Here is a 23,219-nt window from a genome sequence, read left to right on the forward strand (position 1 = left end):
TGAATTGAAAGGAAGAATGTGTGGAGAAATCCTAATATGGAAACCAAGGCGTTCCTTAAAAAAAATCTGGCAAGATTTCCTTCCTTCCAGATGAATGCTCCCAACCTCTCTGATAGAATATAGTGACCAAATAAAGTGGACTGAATGTCCCAGATAGAGAGAGAGGTGGAGGGTTAATCCAAGTCTGCACAAAGTGGTCCTCTGATCAACAGCTATAGGAAATCCACAGACCTATATGGTACCAAGAATAGGGCATAGAAGGTACACGTCACATGAGAGAGGCATTAAGAGACGAAGGACAAAAGCGCTCATCCACCCATCAATAATAATGAGAGCCTACTTCTTCTCTGCTGGACCTTGGGGGTGGAGAGTCCCTGTCCTCCAGGTGCTCATTGCAGATCAGTGGTCGAAACAGACGCCTGCTGCTAAATGCTTAATAACAGGCTCTCCAGGAAAACAAAAAAGTAACTCTGTTATGTTCTATGGTGTAAACACTCCCACTATCATCAATTTCAAGGATCTAGAAGGCATCGTCCAAAGGAAAGCTGAGAAAAGATGCAGCCAAAATTGGGGCTCCAGGACCCCACTGACTGGAGGCAACAAAACAGAAAAGGAAGTAGATATTTTCATATCTGCAAGATATGTGGCCAGAAATAGAGAAATTTACTGAGACTGAAAGAAAAACACCCAGGGCAAACAATGATATCTGTTTTCCCTAGAGAAGAACTAGAGAGAAAGCTTTTAGTGTTAATAATCTGATCTTGTCAGGGAAGAAAAGGCGCTATATTGAGAGTTACTGACGAGGGGTGACAGCATTACTGGAAAGATAGTCTAGTACTATCTACATACAAAAATTGGCCTGGCATGCAGGTCAATCTGTATTCAGAGAGGTTGTTTATATTGTTTAAGGAGCTGATGTCTGTTGTGGGCAGTTAGATAAATATAGTGATACACATATATGTTATATAATATTAATTGATTTATTGAGTAACTCTTAGGAACCAGGCACTTCATGTATTTTATGACTAATCCTTACAACCTTGAAATGTCAGTATTTGTACCCTCACTTTTGCAAATGAGGAAACATTGAAACTAAGGAAGGTCTTTGTCCAGGGTTTGTGGTATCTTTGTCAGCATCCGGGTTTCCTGCATGAGGACAAGTTGCAAAATCAAGAAGCCAGTTCAACTTAGGATGCCTGTTAATTGTGTGCTTTGTTACCTATGAGACCACATTGGGAGTATTCTAGAAACATTCAAGATAATGCAGTTTTCCCTTTTCTTTCCTTCCTTCCTTCCTTCCTTCCTTCCTTCCTTCCTTCCTTCCTTCCTTCCTTCCTTCCTTCCTTCCTTCCTTCCTTTCTCTCTCTCTCTCTCTTTCTTTCTTTTCTTTCTTTCGTACCAGGGATTGAATCCAAGAGCACTTAATCACTGAGCCATGTCCCCAGTTCTTTTTAGTTTTTATTTAGAGACAGGGTCTCACTAGATTGTTTAGGGGTTTGCTAAGTTCCTGAGGCTGGCTGTGAACTCACAGTCCTCTTGCCTCAGACTCCCAAGTCGCTGGGATTACAGGTGTGCACCACCATGCCTGACTCAATTTTTCATTTTAAAGAAGACATTGAAAAAAAAAATGGAATCTCTCAAGAGAAGAGTGGTCAGGATAGTTACATGTCTATAAATGCAGTCATATAAGGAACTGGGGACGTGTAGCCCAGTGAAGATTAATGGGAGGCAATGTGGAAGACACATCTTTAGCCCTAGGAAGAGAGGACATGTGGAGGACCAAGGAGGAAAGTTCTGTGTGGTTCTGGAGGATGAACATAGGTCCAATGAATGAGGAATCCAGTCCGTTTAATTCACAAACGCTTACTGTGTACTGAGTTTGTTCCAAGTGTTGTACCAAGTGTTGACCAGGGAAGTGGATGGCGAGGAATAGGACACACAACTCTCATTCGACATTAGGAAGAACTTTCTGAAAATCAGCACTGTCCAACAATGGAACAGGCTTATTGAGAAGCAGTGAGCCTCCTATTCCTATCCTTGGAGTATTCAGGAGGCTGGAGGCCCACTTATCAGAATGTGCTAGAATGAATCTTTTATTGAGTGGTAAGTGGGACTTACCCTTTCCAGTTCAGAGAGTCCGAGTTCAGAATTTACTTTGGCAGACTGAAGTGTGCTGGATGGAGAAAGTGTCACTGTGACACTCTCCTCCTCCTTTCTGTCCAGCCCCGTCCACCCAGCTGTGTGTTTCAAGTTCTCTGACGCGAAGTGAGCCGTGGAGGGCCAGTTACACTGGAAAGAGGCTGCCATCTGTGACAGGGATGATGGAGTTCTGGCGGGTTTGTGTGGGCTCAGGGAATGCAGCCCTGAAGCCATGTACACACAACCTGCTTAAGAACAACCCATGGGCAGAAAATGTTTTCTTCCTCTTCAGCCCTCCTCTGTTGCTGTGCCAGGCAGGCACAATGGTGCCTTTGAGAGGGGCAGCTGGAAGGGGTGTTGGCAGAGGCGCTGGAAGTAGAACACTGCAGCTGGGGGTGGGGGGCCCTGATTCATTTCCAGGAGTGAGCCGGCACTGGGTGCCAGTTTCCAAAACAAGACTGCCGTTTCTCAGAGCTCATGGTGGTGGGTTGTCTCAGAGCTGGACAGAGGGCAAAGCCTTTTCCTATCCACCACTCTGCTCTCCCCAAGCTTAGAAAAACCCTGGTGTGTTAAGGTATTCTTGCTCTGGATGCAGATTAATAGGTTTTGCTGTCTGTCTGAGGAGCTGACACCAATCTGGGCTGGAGGAGGTTTTCTGAGGAGTCCAACTCTCCTGCAGGCAGAGCAAAACTGGTGGCCTTAGGGACCGGCAGAACTCAAGGGCAGGTAGGCCCCTGGGCAATAAAAAGGGTTCCGAATGGAGACCCATTCTTCTGCCCTGCAGGATTATGTCCTCCAACCCCACAACTGCCCAGCACCCTTGCTGCCATATGGGTTCTGCCCACTCACTGTCTTAATTCTGGTGGGAAAGAGGTGGGAGAACCCTGGCATTTCCTGTCCTGGTTCTCAGTTGTCCCAGACCCTCTGCTACTTTCCAAGATCCCAGTGACAGCTCAGAGCAGGGCGTGGGAGGTCTTCCCACTTGGTGCAGGGTTAGGAGAAGGCCCAAGTGCCAGGCTGCAAGCTCTGCCACCCCCCACTTTGTGGTACAAATGGAGCAGGATAAGTCCCTTTTATTCTAGTGGCTTCCAACAAAAAGGTGTGACTTAAGGCTGGTCAAGTGGCAATTTCTATTAATGTTCACACTAAATATGGGATTTTCACACTCTGGTTTAATTTTATAATCAACAAATAACTCCTGAGGAAGCACTTCATTTCAGACTCTGTGATGGGCCTGGGAATACAGGATGAATAAGAAAGTCCTTGCTTCACAAAGCTGACTACCTAATCCGCATGCCAAGTCCTCTATCAACTAGAAACATGAATTAGGTGGAAAGCAGAAGTGTAATGCAGAGGACATCTCCTACTGGGTGTACCTGGCTTTGTGGGGACACATGAGACTGGCATCACAAATGCAGGCTTGAAACTCATCTAATCTTGGAGTACTTACTTCCTGAGACTCAGTTTCCTTGTTTAAATAATGAGAATAATAGACACTAGGCACAATTGTTATGAGGATTAAATAAAACAATGTCTGAAAGTGACAGAACAGAGCTGGCTACGTTCAGTGAGTGGCCACTATTGTCCTTCATTTGTCAATCCTTATAAACTTGAGTTATAACATGTATTTTTGTTCAGAGGCATTTATCCGATCCCTTGTGAGATTCTATGTCCTCCCTTTAAGAGTCAATTCTCCTACCATCTTTGCTCCTTCTCTAAGGAAGACTAGGATCAGCAAATCTATGACCTCCCATACTAAGTTAAGAAAACAGACTTATCTGCTCCAGTCAACAAGACATATTTGTATTTACAATTCTCTAATAGTTCAGTTGTAGAGGAAAAAAAAGAATTGAAGTGTTTCTCCTCCCTGAGGTCCCCCAAGTATCTGGAGGTGGTGATGGAGACCACAGATTCTTTTCAATATTCTAAAATGTCTAAGAGAATGAATAACTTTCCCACTGATGGGGCCTCATAGTTCATTTTTACTTAAAAGATGTAATTGTTTGGTGGCCATTGCTTGGGAAAAGTTACTCTTTTACCAAAAGACCTTGTTGGCTAAAAAGCTAAGCCCTTTGGGGCAGAGGTTAGCTGACAGCATCTTCCAGAAACCTGTTGGGGGAGAGGGTTCTTATACAGCATGTAAATCATGTGACCTCTAGCCTTGGTCCTCTGAGATTTCCTGGGGTCCTGTCTGTCAAATCTACTGTATATCACCCAACTACTTGGAGAAAGTGTGAGCATTAAACTTCATCTTTAAAAGTTATTCCTAAGTCCTTGGAAGACACAAAGTCTATATCACCAGGGATCTAAAGACAAAAGCAAATCAAAGCAATTCACCAGGAACAAAGGAAGTGGGAAAGAACTGAAAAATAAAAGCATATGGAGGAGTAGAGACTTGACGTGAACTACAGGGTACACATTTGAGGGAAATGAAAGAGGGTCGTTTGAGAGAAAAAGTTATGCATCAGAACTGCAAGCAAACAATAGATTTTTCTAAGGGAAAATTGACAGAAACAATTTCTCCTTGGTCAGCGGAACAATTCTAAGCATCAGCCAAGGAAACTGGTAGTAAATGCATGGTTGAAAGAAGTGGAGAGATGGGGATGATGTGCTGCCTTTAACAATGGATGATGATTTAGCAAAACCAAACAATCGATCCCAGAGGTCCTCAGGAGGCCTGATGTTAACGACACGAGGAGGCTAATATTATTATGGGATTGAAATGAGGCTAGTGTTCCAGTGGTGCTGATCTGTTGGTGAGACTCTGGGTCGCTTTTCTTTTTGCCCCTCCATATTTCAAGATATTCTAACCATGCATTTGCATTACTTTGCAAAGAGGGGAAAGAGGGTAGCTCACGTATCAGTAGGGAGCAGGAAGAAAGCCAGGTAGAGGCCTCTGAGCAGGGAGAACAAGTAGGTGGGCAAGAAGAGGAAATCCGAAGTGGCGAGAGCTGAACTGCACGTTCACGCAATGGATGATGCTAGAAAGAGGGGAGCGCTGGACTTGACTGGGGAAGGGGACAGACCAGAAGGAGGACGTCTCTCTAAAGAGCATTCTAGTCTTACTTTTGCCTCTAGGGTTTGATGCACATCTGGTCGCCCCTTTTATTTTCTCAGGTTCCCCTCCATTTCATTCCCTGTGGCTGGCTGGCTGGGTTGAGCGGTCACTTTCTGCCCTTCTTACTCCAAGTTCTGGCAGGCTCTACCTGCCCAGGCCGAGAAGGTTCATAGCATGACAGAAGAGACCCAGGCTTAAAGGTCTCATCTCCTTCAGTTTAAGAGTGTGTTATCCAGCGGGTGGGTGGCAAGGCGGAATAAGAGAGTGCCCCTGTTACAGTTTGAGAGCCACGGGTTCTTCTCTGTAACATTCTGGCTGGGTGAACTGGGTCAAGCTACTGAACCTATAAAGTCCTTCATTTCTCTCATTTGAAAAATAATGGCACTGGATTGGACTAGAGTAGCTGAAGGAATCTGCCTAATCTTAAATTGACTCTTTTTTTAAACTCCCACCCTGCAGTACTGAGGATTGAATGGAGAGAGACTGACTCTGCTGAGCTATATCCCTAGCCCTTTATAAATGTTGAGGTAGGGTCTCGCTAAGTTGCTGAGACTGGCCTTGAACTTGGGATCCTCCTGCCTCAGCCTCTGGTGTAGCTGGGATTACAGGCCTGTGCCTCTGTGTCTGGCCTGACTCATTCTTTATGAAACTTCTTTATGCACATATAGCTGTGCTTAATTTTTTAAAAATTTTCCCCCAAATTTATTCATCTTCTGCTGACTTGGTAAATAGTAGCTTTTATAATACACATTTCTTCTTTTAAAATTTGTTTTAATTAGTTATACATGACAGTAGAATGCACTTTGATACATCATATATAGTGGAGTATAATGTCTCATTCTTCTGGTCGTACATGATGTAGAATCCCACCGGTCGTATTGTTATACATGTACATAGGGTAATAATGTCTGATTCATTCTATTATTCTTCCTTCCCCCTACCTCCTTCCATCTGTCCCTTCACTATCCTCTACCTAATCTAAAGTAACTCTGTTCTTCCCTAGCCTCCCCGCTTTATTATGAATTAGCATCCACATATCAGAGGAAACATTCAGTCTTTGGTTTTTTGGGATTGGCTTATTTCACTCAGCATGATATTCTCCAGTTCTGTCCATTTACTGGCAAATGCCATCATTTCATTCTTTTTTAAGGCTGAGTAATGTTCCATCATCTATATATACCACATTTTTTTATCCATGTTTCTGTTGAAGGGCACATAGGTTGGTTTCACAGTTTAGCTATTGTAAGTTGAGCTGCTATACACATTGATGTGGCTGCATCACTGTTATATGCTGATTTTTAAGTCCTTTGAGTATATACTGAGGAGTGGGATAGCTGGGTCAAATGGTGCTCAATGCTACTTTTAGGTTTTAGGATTCTCATAGGTGAGACCCACCCAGATCATGATATGGTACCTAGTTCACTCTGCATTTTTAAACTAATTTTTTTTTGGGGGGGTGAAAGGTAAAATTCACAGAAGACAAAATTAATCATTTTGAAATATTCAATTCAGTGGCACTTGGTAGAGTCACTCAATCTCTTTTTAAGGTGTTAGACCAATACAGTTAATTGGGTGGTACGGGGGATTGAACCCAGGGGTACTTAACCAATGAGCCACATCCTCAGCCCTTTTTTTGTAGTTTATTTAGAGAGAGGGTCTCACTAAGTTGCCTAGGACCTCACTAAATTGCAATTGGCTTTGAACTCAAGATTGTCCTGTCTCAGCCTCCCAAGCTGCTGGGATTACAGGTGTGCCCAGCCTGGTTGGTTCTGTTTTGTTGTTTAAAAAAAAAAAAAAAAAAAGCCCTTCACTGCACTCCCAAGCTCATCTCAGGCTCAGACGCAGGAAATTCTCCAGGTCTAGGGTGAGAAGCACCTATTGGGTCAGATAGTCCATAAATGCATTTAGTGTGGATTACCCAACTCCGCTCCAAGGGGGTCTACCACGCAGGTTCCCACCAGCAGTTTCTGAGAGTCCCCACCCATTTCTGCTCCTCCTTGCCAACAGTGGCTAGGACATCCATGGAGCACTAGAGAGCAGGTAAAAATAAGGAACAAGCTCTAGCAACATCAGCGCAAAGAGAGCTCAGGGACACAAGGGTGAGTGAAAAACACAGGTTGTAGAGCACAAAGGGGGTGCGGGGGACTTCAGGTTTACTTGTAGTGTCTTATTTCTTTGATGAAAAATACTGAAAGGAAATAAGATACAATATTGAAAAATCAATTCTGAATGAGGGGGAAGTGGGAGTGTTTGATAAGACTGTCCTCAATAATTTTCTGTTATTTTTAAAATCTCAGTGAAAAAGGGTGACAATATACAGAGATTCCCCACATATAGTGGATTTTTTGAACAGCTTCTAAGTTTGCATTTATGTTTCCCAGTAGTGGGTTCATTTTAGTGGAACTGACTAGCCTTGTGAACATTGTTTTAAAGATTAGATTAACTATCAAGGAGTTGGGGGAGTTCTTATTTTTAGGCAGAAAAATGAAATATTTCTGCAGAATGTAAAATGAATGCTCGAGTTGCAGCTTGCCTGGTTTTTTCAACCTAACTGTGATCACGTCTAAAAATCTTTGCAAGGCTATTCTGAGCCTGGGCTTGGGGAGGTGACTCACTGTGAGCCTCCCTCACCTGTTTATGCAGGTGAAATCAGGTTAGGATAAATATAAAGGGTCTCTTTGGAAGCAAAGAGGCATCGGAGAGTACCCTGAGAGGAGGCCTTGGAAGCAGAGTATCCAATGCCCCTGTTCCAGGTAAAGCCCATACACTCAGAAAGTATCTAGCACCCAAATTGCAAGTAAAGCCCTTATTCTTAGTTCTTCTATGGAGACCATTTGCAATATTTTTAATGCTCCCTTCTTGATAAAGATAAAAATCTCATGCCTGATTTTAACGTTATCTGAATGTCACAATGAATCAGAGACTGTGAATAATTAGCAGAATGGATAGGTTCCATACCAGGTTGAGAGCATATGCTCTAGACTGAGCTTCTCAAGTGCCTTTCTGACCCTGACACTCTTGCGTTTCTGGCAAATGGGATGGAAGTCTGACCTGACCACTCATAGTTGTGAACCTCAGGTGAGCTCCTTACCTTCTCTCAGCCTCCTGTTCCCCTGCTCTGGGAAGGTGATTAGGACACTTGCCACCTAAAGCTGCTTTGCAGATTTAGGGAGACACTCAGCACTACTGCCAGTTCAATAAAAACAAAATAAAACAACAACAATAACAAGACCCCAAAAGAGGTGCCGGGGCACGTGCCTATAATCCCAGCAACTCTGGAGGCCGAGGCAGGAGAATTCCAAGTTCAAAGTCAGCCTGGGCAACTTAGTGAGAGCCTGTCTCAAAGTAAGAAATCAAATGCGCTGGGGTCAGTAGCAAAGAGTACCTACGTTTCATCCAGACCAAAAATAAATAAGTAAATTTCCCTATCAGTAATTAAATTAAATGAATTAAATAATTAACTTAAAAAACACAAGGCTTCAAAAGTCTAACTCAAATAATCAAAGAGATAGGTCAGTTCCCTTCTACTCCATTATACAGATGTGAATACTGAGACTCAGATATATAGTTCAGCAAATCACCTATCCCAAGAATAGAACAAGGCTAATCCCAGGCCTTGTGAGTCTCAGTTGGGGCCCCTTCACTGCAGCCCTGGACAAGTTTCTGCAGGTGAGTCATAGATCTGGGGTCACCTCCTTCCCTGCTTGAGTCATTGGGCTGCCAAAATAGGGTCTAGAGTGATCTGACTAGGGTGGCTGCCGGGACTCTTTGAATCAAGTTTCCTTAGCACTTGTTAAGTGAGCACTTGTTAAGGAAACACACCATCTTGTATTTCCTGGGCTATTTTCTTGTCTCAAGTGGGTATGAGCCTTATTTCAGAGATGGAACCAAGTCTCCTATTCCTTCTCAGTCAGTTACTAGCCTCAGAGAGTCTGTAAACCACATGAATGACTTTCAGTGGAGAACTTCCCTGCAAAGTCTCATTTGGGCTTTAGTTTCACCATCCAACCTTTGACTAAAGTGATCAAAAAGAAATAAATGGACTTCACTCTCTGTTCCCTGAGTTCCTTACAGTTGTGTCCTTTCTCAGGTCACCAAACCCCTCAGCTGTAGTTTCCTCATCTGCAGAGTGAGGACATGAATATCTGCCCAGCGTGTCCCGTGGATCAAGATAAAGTAAGATGCTGTGTGGAAAAATCTTTTGTAAGCTTTAGGGCAGTTTTCCTCTCCTACTGTCTCCTGCTGTCCGCCTGAATCTCTGATTCCTTCCTCAAATGAACAGTAGGACTGTGTTCTCTGATCTTTGAGAATCCTTTCTTGCAGAGTCGTGAAACTGCCTGAACTGAGAGGGAATCGAACAGTCCCACAGATCATGGAGGAATAAAGAACTGTGGACCCAGGCTGAAGGATTTGCTGGGTTTTAACACTTGGTAGGTAAATCTCTGCCCAACTCACTCCAGGAGACCTGGAATCTTCTCTTCCCACTTTCCAGCAATGAAGTCTCGATCAAGTATTGAAGGTATCTCAGCATCATCTTAAAAATGTGGCAATACTTGCCTCGATGGTTTTCCTATCAAATGAGGATGTGTCATGGTAGGCAGTTAAAGCATGTGACTTTGTCCCTTTTTATTTTTTCTCTCCCTTCTATTTACCCTTCTAACTATCTTTGCCTTGGTTTGCTTTTTCATAAAATGGAGGTGATAATGGAATAATCCTTGGCCTACTTAGTTCACAAGGCCATTGTGTGACTTGGAATAAAGGCTGTGGCAGAGTTTTGAAAACAGTGAAATGAGGTAGAAATACCTGCATGGGGTGTTCTGGGCCTCACTGACCTGGGGCTGGTGAGTCCCCACAGGCCTGGGCTGCTGAGTGCTGCAGCAGCCACGTTTAGATGGTCACTTAACGTGTCGCTTCTCTCACCTGCTTTCCCTGAGGTCCCTGATGCTCTCACGACTACCTGCTCTGCTTTGCATTCTCTTTACACCTGTCACTCACATGCCTTGTCCCCCACCCTCCACCCCACAGTCCCCTCTGGCTCACACAATAGTGGGTGGACCATACACCCACTGTTCTCTGAATGCAGAGATGGTGCCTGCCCCAATCTCTTGGGCTGTCAGAAGCCACTGTCACATGACAACCTTACCCCCACTTCCTCCAGCTTACCCTCATGAATAAATACTAAAAAGACTCATTCTAGGGAGATAAGGAAAACAGGAAGTGCTTTTGAAAAGTCCCAACAACCCACAGTGTGAACAACCCCACTCCTCCAGAAGCCACCAGTGTCTTTTGCCACTAGACACCAGCCCCCCTGCATTTGAGGAAGTGCTGCTCTGTCTTGGACCCAGAGGGGACAGTGGGGCAAGGCCAGCCTGAAGCCAGGAGGGCGGGCCCTGGAGGCAAGGCCAGCTGCAGGGAGAACAGGCAGGCGCTGTGTGCAGCTGGCCGCGGTTAGGCCAGGGCTGTCCCTCACTTGTGGTACATTTAAAGAGATCCCACCAGGCGATCGTGCCAACAGGAAAAATGCACACAGATCTCTGTTGGCCACACTCAATCCCCTGGCCAAAGCCTCCTCCTTCAGCCACAGTTCCCTGGCAGTGTGTTTGCCTGTAAATAGAGCAGGGTTGGCTCCTCAGCCTCTTCCAGGTGCAGGTGACCTCAGCCATCTACCACCTGGGGACCCAGTTCCCCTGGCTCCTGGGCCTCTGTGCCCACTGACTGAGCTGGCCAAAAGTACAGGGGATTAGCCAAGGATCGGTGCCTCCCACCCTGGTGTCAGTAACCTAGCAACCAAAGGGGAGAGGCAGGCAGGCAGATGAGTCAAATAGAGCTGCTCAGAACCTCTGGCTTAGTGTTTGTTTGTGAAAACTCCCTGGGAGTGTGCACACAGCCTCCCTTCCGGCAGGGAGTGGCGTGGTGGGGCTTTCCCACAGTACTGCAGGCCTAACGCTCTTTTCAAAGGGATGCCCAGGCCCCAGCACAGTCATGGAGGCTTTTGGGTGGCTAGAGACCAAGGAGAGGTGCTCACAGCAGTCCCTGAGAGACTTGGGGAGAGCAGCCCTAGAGAGAGGTGGGGGTGGGAAGCGAGGCTGCTTATCTACCAGGGGAGGGTGCCAACAGGACAGGCATCCGAGGCAGGCTGCTACAAGTGCCCAAGAGTTAGGAACACACGAACGCGCCAGTGGGATCAGCTGTGTAATTGGTGGGGCTCAGTTCAGAGTGAAAAGGCAGGGTGCTTTGTTTAAAAATCCTCAAGAATTTCAGGCCAAAGGCAGAAGAGCATTGGAATAGGACCCTTCTGAACACAGGGGGCTCTGTGACTGCTCAGGCTGCACACTCACGAGGCTGACGGGCACACCTGAGAGCAGCTCCCCGAAGCCAGTGGGTGAGCTGGGAGCGGTTTGGTCAACTCTCTACCCCCAAGCCCCTCACTCTGCTGCTTTTATGGTCACCAGTTCCAGGCTTGGGACACTACCTCTACCCCACAGCAGCCCCTCACCCTGTGCTGGTGGTAACTGTCCTTGTCTCTTTGGAGGAGTGGGGAAGGAAGCAGTTGGGTCACACTGAAGGATGGCTGAGAGCCAGAATGGACTGAGGGTCCCAGAGCCCCAAGGATTCCCTGGATAGACCCAGCAACTGGAGGCTTCTCATGGAGGTGTGTGGGGACAGGACAGACACACACAAAAAAAGGGAGCTCTCTGGCTCCCCTCTTAAGGACCCAAGAGATTACGTCTTGAGAATGCATGTATGATATTCCAGGAACAGAAACCAGCTCAGGAAGCCTTCTCCCCACTTGGGGCTTACCTCCAACTCGATGTGGTCGTGGAGTTTCTTGCAAGTGGCTGCAAAGGTCTCTGAGGTGCCAAATTCAAAGTACCACAGCTTGTTCTTCATCCTGGAACACACGGAGCAGAGACATGGCTCAATATTCTGTACTTAAAATGGTCAAGGAACAGAGTTATGTTATTTGGTCCAGGAGGCCCAAGTCCTAAGCATTCCCTAATCTTACATGTTTAGTACTTGTTAATCAGATGATCAATTACCAACTGTTCTTGCTGGGACCTTAGATAAAACCTCATTCTTTCTTTCCTTTTTTTTTTTTTGTAGTGCTGGGGATTGAACCCAGGGTCTTGGGCCTGCTAGGCAAGTGCTCTACCACTGGGCTACATCTTCAGCCCCAAACCCCCTCATTTCTCATACATCATGACAACTCTGGGTGAACTGGTAACTGCTCTCTGGACTTCTCTGAACTTTTCCTGATGCAGCTCGAAGCAAGCAGGAGAAAGGCCTGCTTGCCTTGAAGTGTATCAAGAAAGAGCTCCAAGGAAAATCAACCAGAGGTGGCAAATGACAACATGCTCTGGTCTGGTAACTGTCTCTTCAACTAGTAATTCAGAGGAATTCAGGTAGAGCCCTCTTTTGGGTATGGCTGAGGTACCACAGGGGAGCCATTTGAGACTTCGGGCGTGCAGTCTTAGGACAGAGGAGATAGATCCACACCACACTTACACAGCCAAAATATGTGATGCTTTGTCTTTTCTCTGGGGGAAGCAGAGAGAAGCAATAGATTGCAGGAGAGTTTGATAGCAGTAGTCACCCCCCCACCCAAATATATTTGCTTAGACCACGATGACCCTTCATTTAGAGGTAGATGTTGTCAAATGTGCTTTTCAGAGTAGGAGCTCACCATTTCAAACTTTAAATTTTTTGAACATTTGCTTGAGGAGAGAGAGAGAGAGAGAGAGAGAGAGAGAGAGAGAGAGAGAGAGAGAGAGAGAGAGAGAGAGAGAGAGAGAGAGAGAGAAAAGCAATCAATGGGGTTCCTGTGTAGCTGGGGCTTTGCAAAGTCAGATGGTGTGCCTGATACTTGGTGGTTTTGATCAGATGGTCTCACCAGGAAGTGTTTCTGAAGGTATTCCATTCCTTCCACCCCAACTGTCACCCCATTATCAGGGTCTGGCTAAGAGAAGGGACACCTGTCCAGTTTACAAGCTGACAGATTTTGCTAAGGAAGGATTAAGCAAAATCACATTCCTTCTGGCACTCAGGAGAGAGGAAGCCACCTAGAATGTTGCTAATCCTCTGTCCTTAGATTTGTGGACCAAGGGGAAGGAGCATTCTCCAGAGGGGAGGAAGGTTCTTATTTCTTTCTGATTTTCCTTCAGCCATAGCAGATGACTCATCAGAATGACAGACATCTTCTCTGCATCATTTCTCCAACAGTCTACCTAGAATTTGGAGGTGAGACTGTGTTCTTCCATTTGTATGAAGATTTCTAAGATCTAGTTGGTTGGGAAGTAGCCTTTTTGATCATTAGTGTGCATAAAAATAAGTGATAAATGATGAAGGAAATAAGAGCAAGTAAGGTGTAAGGAATTAAGCCTTATAAAAAAGTTGGAAGGACTGGGAGTGATTTAGACCTGTGATTCTCATCTAGTGTGCCATGCACAGGTGTGCCTGAGATACAGCTATATAGTCAATGTCAGGAATAGCTGTTTTCAGTTTTTAAGCATGCCATGATGTAAAAAACACTGGGGAGCATTGTTCTAAATAGGGGTTCTCTCAACAGAGATGTGTGGAAATGCAGATTCTGATTTAGTAGTTCAGGGCCGGAGCATGTGATTCTTCATTTTATAACAAGTTGTTGCTGGTGGTTGTAAGTAGACTCCATCTATAGTTTTCAAATGTTAGTATTCATAAGAATTTCCTAAGGAATGTGATTAAAATGCTGCTTCCAGAGCTCCAGTAGGGTGTTGTGGGGTGAAGCCCAAGAATATGCATTTTTATGAGTGTCCTAGTGATCGTTATGTGTATGGTCAGTGGACAGGACTTTGAGAAACATTGCTGTAGATCTCATTGCGTGAAAACCATGGACAAGGACAGAACTCATTAGACCTGAAGGAGTGAACTCCTCAGGGAGAACAGAATGAGAGTCAGTTGCCTTTCAACAGTCAACGATGGAAGAGACCAAGTAACAGGAACAGCACAGATCATAGGAATCACCAAGGTCAAGCATCCCTTTCTAGCAGCAAGAGCATCTCTGTAGCCAGGAGACTTGCATAGTGAGTCCATTTTCAAGTACCACTGCTGGTCTGAATCATGACTTTTGGAAAGTTATTGACAGGAGATTTAGAGTTTTAATAAAAATTTCCGGAAGCCACAGCTATTTTTTTGTCCATTCATGGTTCTCCTGATGATCTAATAAAGTTAAGAAGGTCAGTATCGCAGAAGGACTGCACTACTCATCCATTGCTGGCTATGCTACTTCTGGAAAGTTGTTTGATCTCTTTAAACCTCAGTTTTCTCATCTGTAAAATGGAGATAGTAAGATCTACTTCAAAGGATAGTTGAGAAGATTAAATAACAGCAAAGTGCTTCACATAATACTCGTTGCTTATCAAGAACTTTAGTTACTTACTATTAGCTAGTACCTTCAGTTGACATATTTGAATAACGGTAAAGCAAAAATGATAGATTTTGTTGTATAGCAGTAGATATTATGTAGTCATATTTTTCTGGGCAAGAAAAATATATAGTCATACTTGTTAGATCAAATGTCTTCACTTTTGGCTAAAATGTATGTTCCCCCTCATGACTAATTTAATAGATTTTTTTTTCCAGAGTCATAGACCACACCCAAATCCTTGGTTAATTATTTTGACTAGTCACATGATTAGCCAAAGATACGATGTGATTGCATATATGCTTCTGAGAAAGTGCACATTTGATGCAAGACAAAATATTTATAATTCAACAAACATTCATTGTGCCAGGGACCAGGAAAGGGTGTACCAGATGCAGTCAAGAACAAATGCAGCATTCCATGAAACAGGAACCTGAAAGGAGAGGCAAGGAAGCAGACTACTTTGTGATGCACTGTGTACTATGTACTGGGGTACATAGGAGGGATACCGAAATCTTAGATGGTGAGGGGAAGTTGGAGCAAGCATTCAAGGAGAAAGTGGAGGACAAGCATTCAAGGAAGAGGAAGAAGCCCAGGTGTCTTAGTTTGTTTTCCATTAGTATAACAAAATACCTGAGACAAGGTAATTTGTAAAGAAAGGAGGTTAGTTTAGCTTCCATTCTAAGAGCATGGTGCTGGCTTGGCTTCTGCAACAATCATGGTGAAGAAGCTAAAAGGAGAAGTGGGTGTGTGCGGAAGGAACACATGTTTGAGAGAGGAAGCAAGAACAAATCAAGGGGAAAAAAAAGAATGACTTAAGGAAGCTGAATGTGCCTTATAACAAGCCACTCTCAAGGGAACTACATTAATTCCTTCATGAAGGAATTATGATCTGAATACCTCTTAAAGGCCCCACCAACCTCTCAACATCATTACAGGGGACCAAGGCTCAACATGAGTTTTGGTGGGGACAAACCACATTTAAACCATAGTGCCAGGCACTGAATTAGAACTCGAGGTGGGGCTTGGCCAGGTTTGGTTGGAGAGGCAGACTGGAGCAAGATTGTGAAGACAGAGATGCTACTCTTAGGTATCTGAGTTTGATCTTAAAGTCCATAGGGAGTCGAGGACCATCCTTAAGTGGTAGTGAGGCAGGTGGTGGTATTAGTAACTTGATCAGATTCGTGTTTTGTATAATTTTAAAATTTTTACCTTTTGGTACTGGGGATTGAACCCAGGGGCACTTTACCACTGAATTACATCTCAGTCCTTTTTTATTGAGTCAGGGTCTCTCTATGTTGCCCAGGCTAGTCTTGAATTTGCAATCCTCCCACCTCAGCCTCCCAAGTTGCTAGAATTACAGGTGTGTACCGATGTGTCTGGCATATTTGTATTTTTTAAAGATCATTGTGTGCAGCTATGGAGAATGGACTGAAAGGGCTAACACAGAAACTGAAGACTTGGAGAACAGTTTGAATGTGGTAGAGGAATTGAGGAGAGAATTGGGAAGAGTCTGAATAAAGGTAAAAGGTGTTGGGGGAGATTCACAAGCTAACGTTTAAAAGGTGGCATTGACAGAGCTGGCTAATTGTGAGGAGTGAGTGAAAAAGAGTTAGTCAAAGTGACACCTCAAGTTTTGTCTCAGATAACATGATAGATGACAGACAGCATTTTCTGAGAGGCACTAGACATCAATTTTCTAGGGGTGTAACTGAAGGATAGCACTTTTTGGCTTCAGCCCATCCATCCATCTATCCACCCATTCACCTACCCATCCATCCATTCATCTGTTTGTCCATCCATCCTACCACTGAGCATTTATTGATAACTGTTATGGGCCCTGTGCTGTGTAAGACCTAGAAGTAAGTGACAAATAAGATAGGCAGGATCTCTGGCCTCACAGAGCTTACATACTTTTAATAACTTCACCTAGACTCTAACATTTGACCACTGACCCACAGGAGACCATGTGTTCAAAATCTAAAAGTTTCTATTTGTGATTTTTTTTCCAGACAGGGTCTTGCTAAGTGGCCCATGCTGGCCCTGAACTTGTGATTCTCCCACCTCAACCTCCTGAGTATTTGGGACTACAGCTGTGCCCCATCAGGCCTGTCTCTATTTGTCCTCTTTTTTGTGTCTGTGTGTGTGGTGCTTGGGATTGAACCCAGGGCCTTGTGCTTACAAGGCAAGCCCTATACCGACTGAGCTATCTCCCCAGCCCCCTATTTGTCCTCTTTTAACACAGGCACTTTTTGGTTAAAAATGAATGCATTCTATTCTCATGGACACCCACCCCTACCCTGCTGACTTTTTTTGTTTTTTTTTTTAAACCAGGGATTGCTTAGCCACTGAGCCACATCCCAGTCCTTTTTTATATTTTATTTAGAGACAGGGTCTCCCTAAGTTGATTAGAGCCTTGCTAAGCTTCTGAAGCTGGCTTCAAACTCTCTATCCTCCTGCTCAGCCTCCTGAGCCACTGGAATTACAAGCGTGCACCACTATGCCCAGCACTTGACCCTTTAGTTTTTTTTCACTTTGTTAAAAAATTTTCATGTCTTATCACATTTATTTCCCAGAACCTGGGTGGCAAATAATCAGGAATTAAAGAAATTCAAGATTGGGCTGGGGTTGTAGCTCAGTGGCAGAGCACTTGCCTAGCATGTGTGAGGCTCTGGATTTGATCCTTAGTACCACATAAAAATAAAATAAAGGCATTCTGTCCATCTGCAACAACAACAAAAAAGGTACCCTTAAAAAAAAAAAAAGAAAAAAATTCAAGATTGAATTCTCCTCTGCCTCATCTTCCTTTCCCACCATCAGCATAACTCTGCCATAATCACCTTTCCAAAATCTCTGGCAAGAGCCTAGAGGCAGGTGATACCCTACCATGGGAGGCAGGAGCACAGCCCCTGTCTCCTTGCCAAGCAGACAGCCTGAGCACCAGATGTTCCTTCTTTTTTGAAGATGATTTCCCAGCCACTTCACCTGCCTTCACTGAAGACTGTGCTGCTGACCGTGGCCTTGGACTTCTGTCTATTTCATCTGGCATCGTACAAGAACATGGCATTTGGAAGCTGCAAGGCCAGAGTTTAGGCCTGACTTTGCCACTTCCTGACTGGGCAGGTAATTTAAGGTCTTTGAATCTTCACTTCTTCTTCTACAAAGTAGGGACATTATTTTCTACCCATCTAAGTTGTGAAGGGAGGTGTGGAATGCACAGGAAGTGCCCAGTACCGCTCCTCCCTTGTTGCTAGGCGTCACAGTCTCTGGAGGACTCAATCCCTGAGGCCACAGGGACAAGGGCAGAAGCAGGGTGGGGGTCTATCCCAGATGGCCAATATTTTCTGAAAAAAATAAAACTAACAATGTTTTAATGACTGTTGGAAGGTGTCCTCGGCATCTCTCTTCCTGAGTTTTCTTTGGCGGCTCGCTCTTTCCCTCTCATAATCACCTTTCAGCTGGAGATGACTAATTCTTAACCAGTTGTCCTGAGGTTGATTCCCAGATCCACAAGACTCCTAGGTGCCGGGTCAGGCTCTAGTCTTATCCAGGTGAACCTATTCTTGAGGCAGAAGATCCTCTTCTGGGGTCCAAAGAGCTCTCAACCATGTAGAGGAATGAGAAATACCAGTAGTGACACCACGGAGTGACTGTTTCTGGGTTCTCTTAATTTCCCCGTGGTTTATAAGACAATAACATCAATTGCACACTAGTTAGTTGACTCTTTTCATTTGACAGATGAGGAAAAAAGAAGACTAATTAAAAATGTTCTTTTATGTTTGTTAGCCATTTAGGGCTGGAATCAGTCATCATCCTGACAGCTATGAATAGCCTGTTTTCAAGGGTGCCCATAAGTGAAACCAAGCTAGCCGCTGGGCATCTGTACCAGCAGAGGCAATGTATTTAGCTCTCTCCACCACCACGAGCTCCTGGTGGCCCTTTTCTGAGAATCAAGGAAGTTTTAAAGGCAATGGACTTTTGAAGTTGTCAGAAGTCAAAACATGAAAACATTTCTTTGGGCTCAGAAGTTTACACAGAGAACACTATAGTTATTTCTAGAAATAGAAGCCCTTGAAGTGAAGGTGTTCCTTTTTGTGGTTTGGGCTTTGATAATCAGGTTCCCTGAGTAGCTCATGACTCAAATAGTTAGTTGGGCCCTCGATGTCAGTCAGTGTCAGGTTGGGAGACCTGGAGAGACAGATGCTACCCACAAGACGGTGTTGTGTGGAGGGGGCAGAACCATGTGGTGGAGACTATGCTGGACCAGCAGGCAGGAGGCCGCCTTCCAGTCTCTGTCCTCATACACACCAGCATGTGACACCACTAGAGTCACTTGTGATTCCCAGGTCTTAGTTTCATTAACTTACAATGCAGGGCTAGGACTAACTGATTTCTAACATTCCTCCAAGCCCCCTGGGTAGTCTGAGGTAACACCATACAGGACAGGGTGGGAGGACCCAGGTGCTGCACAATTGTCACCCTGTAGGAGTGTGGGCCCAAGAATGACCAGAGCTGCCATGTTTGAAAGAGAATCCTGAAATGTGTATTTTTTAATGTAATATATCTTGAATATTAGTGTTGGCAACTAATTTGACTTTATAAGAGAACACGGTATAGTCCAAACACTACACATCTGGTAAAACTATACCTAGCCAACAGGCCATTTCTGGACATTAATTTTAATATCAATGAAAAAGCAAAACAAATGATCTCACATAATATCCTTTTGGGTTTGCTGGGTTATTAGTGGTGTTATTCCTATTTTCACTGAAGATACTAGACTAGGATCTGATTTTTAAGGTAAATCATAATCCAGCAAATTAAGCAGGCATAGCAGAAACACAGAAAGGGCAAATGCAGCTACAGTTGACGCACATCTAACTGAATGATAAATGTTAGTAATAATATTGAGAGCATTTTACCTGCTAACATCCTATGGTATTTGAATTCCAAATGCGTTTGGAAGTTTAGTAATTGTTTTAACCAAAGTTTACATCAAGAGTTAAAACAAAACAAGGCAGGTGGACTCTCAGACCGAGATGTCTAGTCCTAGAAGGGGACTAGATGTCTAGTCCTGTCTAGTCCTGGTGACTGTCCCCTCACAGGTGCTACAGAGGCCATCTGTATCATCCGCACACTCAGCTGCCTGGCCCATCAGAGGGCTTATCACCACCTCTAATCCACCCTGCCTGCTGTCCTCTGTTCTCACTGCTCATCATTATGGGCACTTGGTGACCCTCAGGCACGGAGCTGCGGATAGAATAATCTTTCCCAAGGCGCAGCAGTGGCCCCTTCGGTTCAAGGGAAAGTGAATATCCAGCAATCAGGAAGGAGGCTTTATAAATAGCTGTTCTTGTACTCTGAATCGGACTCTTGTGCCTGCTGCTCCTGCCAACAGATTTGTGCTGGCTGCGTGTATTTCAGCTTCAAGGAGCAAGGTATTCCCTGGCTTTGTTCCATACTTGAGACAAGACGGGCGTTCATGGCACTCAGAAAAATCTATGTTGATGAATGATGAGGGGACTGGAGACCAGAGATCAGGAGGGAGTGGGCGGAAACACAGGGAGCAAGAAAGAGGGGCGAGCTCAAGAAAGAGCCTGAGGTGGGGAAAAGGCTGATACTGGAGGAGAAACTTGCTCAGGATGTAATTTATTGTATAAGTCTGAAATTCCCTTCACCTATGAAGACACTTCTTCAGTCATTTGCATGTGTGAAAAATTACCTGTAAAATCACAGATGACAGATTGTTCACATTTTAAGTGGTCTTTGGGATTCAGGGATTCCCAGTCAAGGGATCAAGGTTTCAAGGAGTCTTTCAAAGTATAAATGAAACCCATGAGTTGCTTTCAACATGCCTTAATGTAGAATAGTATTCGTGCATTTAATCACAGTACAGGTGACACAGGCTAACTAATGGGTTAAATTTCTTTTTTTTTTTTTAATAATTAAGCCAATTACATCACTTGGTAACCAGAGATACTGACTGAATGGTAAATGGATGTTGAATAATAAAAATGAGAAAACTACTAAGATCAGCTTTATGACTGACAAAAATCTTACTCCATATGGTCCCCATGGTGGGCAGTAGTGGGGGATGATTAGAAATATGATGGTAAAAGGGCACACACAGACCCACGCCACACCAGGGCGGCCGGTGGTTTTTGTCTGAGTCATGGCATCCTTGTGGTAACTGTTAGAACTGAGATCAGTCCTTGAAGGTGCAGCGGGGAGGTCGAGAGCTGGAATGGAAATGCCAGCTCCTGATTTCCGGTCCCTACCCTTTACCCTTCACTCCCCTCCCTGCCCAGCTTCCACTGCTGTGCCCCAGAGGCATCCGACAGAAATGGAACAGCCAACCCAACTCCCAAAAGGTAGTGACTCCAAAGCTGTGGGCTGGGTTTGCTCGTATTTACTACCCAGATTCCATGCATGGCCCCAGATCCCAGCTCAGGGCTGGCCACTCTGATTGCTTGGAATTCCATGACACTCATCAGAGAGTCCATTGTCTTGGCCTCCCAATTGGTCTTTCAACTCTATCTACACTTAGCCCAAAGTAACAAAGGGCCAAGCCTGAGTCTTCAGGATGTTTTTCTAGTCAGTATCTGTTCTTGCCAGGAAAAAGGAGCTCCCTTCCCCAATCAAAAAAAAAAAAGGACAAAAAATTCAAAGTTTGGCTCTTTCTTGGCAATTCTTTCTCCTTTTGAAGAGTTATTCAGTTATTCGTGGAAAGAAAATCCCCTTCAGGCCAGTTTGGCTGGAGCATTTATCAGTGAGCAAAGTCAAATACTGGAACAAAAAGAAATCCTTGCCTAGAGGAGGAGGGGGAGGGTTGGAGAGGAATGTCTGCAGTGTCATTCAGTCCAGGACCTGAAGGTGCACAGGAACAGTTAAGACACAGGCAGGTGAGGACAACTTACTGAAACATAAGCCCCAAAGGCCTGAGAAGGTGGCTTTTTGCTAGAACTGAGCCTCTTGCTGAGAAAGGCCACTTCCTGCGTCCTGGCCAACCAAGGTTAAAAGGGGAACTGCCTGCGGGGTGGGCAGAGGCAAAGCCAGGAAGCAGGTCCATACTTCACCCTGCTGAGATTGCCAGCTGGACCCCAAGGAGGGCCTGCAGAGCTCTGTCTCACTCTCTGCTCTCTTCTCCGACTCAACCTGGCCCTCAGCTGTTAGGATGAATCTCAGTCCCCACGTCTCACATGTTGACTGTACTCCTGAACTACGCTGGCTGCCTTACACACCCAAGGGTCCCCCTGGTCTTTTCCCAAAGGATACCGTCTATGGTAGGTACTGCCAGTGCTATTTGTAGATGAGGCTGAGACAGATGAAAAGCTAGATGGGGAATGATATATATGGAGTCAGGGGACGTAGGCTGAATGTGCCTGATCTCTCTCCCACAACCAGCCCTTCTGAACATGAGGCAGTGCCCAACTTATGATAGGTCAGGTTACAAAAGTTCCTTGGTTAAGCCAGTTGTTTGTTACTCTGAGCACATTTCCCCATAGAAACAATATTATGTTGAGGTTGGGCTCCTGCACTTGCCCACAAAAACCAATTAACCCCTCAGTACTGAAAGTACAATGTCTAGTTTTGGAGGCAGGTTGGTGAGCTGAAGGAACTCTGGTTAGAAGCCAGAAAGGTCTGGGTTCAAGTCATAGTTCATTTACTTCCTCTATGGCTTTGAGCAAGCCATTTAGTCTCTGTCTCTTAGTTTCTTCATGGTTGAATTGGGATAATATCACCTTCCTGGCCCGGGTTGTTGGGAATATTGAGTGTGTATCTATCATACATATGACAGACACTCACATACACCCAAAATAGAATTTCTTGTATGAAACTGGATTTGTGGCCTCATGAATTCTGAGTGGTAGCTTGAAATACCAGCAGCAATCTTTCCTGCTGAATTTGGATTGGTGATTTTTGCTTTCCTCAACTTCCAGAGCAAGAAACATGGAGTCTTTTGGACCCCTGAAGTCCCCAGCAGTGACCCTGAAGTCTGAACTGGAATTATTGCTAGGATGGGGCTGGAGATGCCAGAGGGAAAAGTGAGAAGCAGAGGGAGCAGGAAGGGTAGTAGAGGGCACACACTTAGCTACATATCATATTTCTTTCTTTTGCTATCATGAAACTCCAGCATGGTCTGGTGACCTCCTCCCAAGCTTCCTGTGCCTTCCACACCCTCAACCAGCCTGCTGCCTTCTGGTCAGAGGAAGTCCAGAGAAAGTTCTTTCTTCTGTTTCCCCTATCTCTCAATCATGAAACCATTAGCAAGGCAAGTCAAAAATTCATTAGATGGGGCAGATGCCTGAATAAATACCCACTCCCTTCCCTATGCCACTTCCCTCCTGTGCCAGTTTAAAAAATCTTAAATAGAAAAGCATCAGCCAGAGCCTTGCTCTGCCTGAGAAGCTGTAGTATACACTGCCAGCAAAATCTTTTCAATTTCGTCCTTTTGCAAATCTCAGCCATATGCTCTGTGCTTTGCTTCCACTCTGACGTGTGTGACTTCTTACACTTGTGTGTGCGTTCTTAACACCCATCTCAGTGACTGTGATTTATGTGAACCTGTCATCCTCCGTCAATACCTAGTCCTGCTCTGTAGATGTGTGCTCCACCCCACCC

The 23,219-nt window shown here is 44.8% G+C and overlaps 1 protein-coding gene across 6 annotated transcripts in view; it reads right to left on the bottom strand.

Moving 5' to 3' along the window:
• Dgkg (diacylglycerol kinase gamma) overlaps positions 1 to 23,219 on the bottom strand; it is a 207,793-nt gene that overhangs the window by 55,504 nt on the left and 129,070 nt on the right. For all 6 annotated transcript variants that reach the window (XM_047563810.1, XM_047563811.1, XM_047563809.1 and 3 more), the window contains one exon: positions 11,999 to 12,089. In XM_047563810.1, the coding sequence (XP_047419766.1) occupies positions 11,999 to 12,089 (91 nt within the window). The remainder of the gene's footprint in view (positions 1 to 11,998; positions 12,090 to 23,219) is intronic.

The sequence above is a fragment of the Sciurus carolinensis genome, chromosome 9 (assembly GCF_902686445.1).
Source record: "Sciurus carolinensis chromosome 9, mSciCar1.2, whole genome shotgun sequence".
Classification (NCBI taxonomy): domain Eukaryota; kingdom Metazoa; phylum Chordata; class Mammalia; order Rodentia; family Sciuridae; genus Sciurus; species Sciurus carolinensis.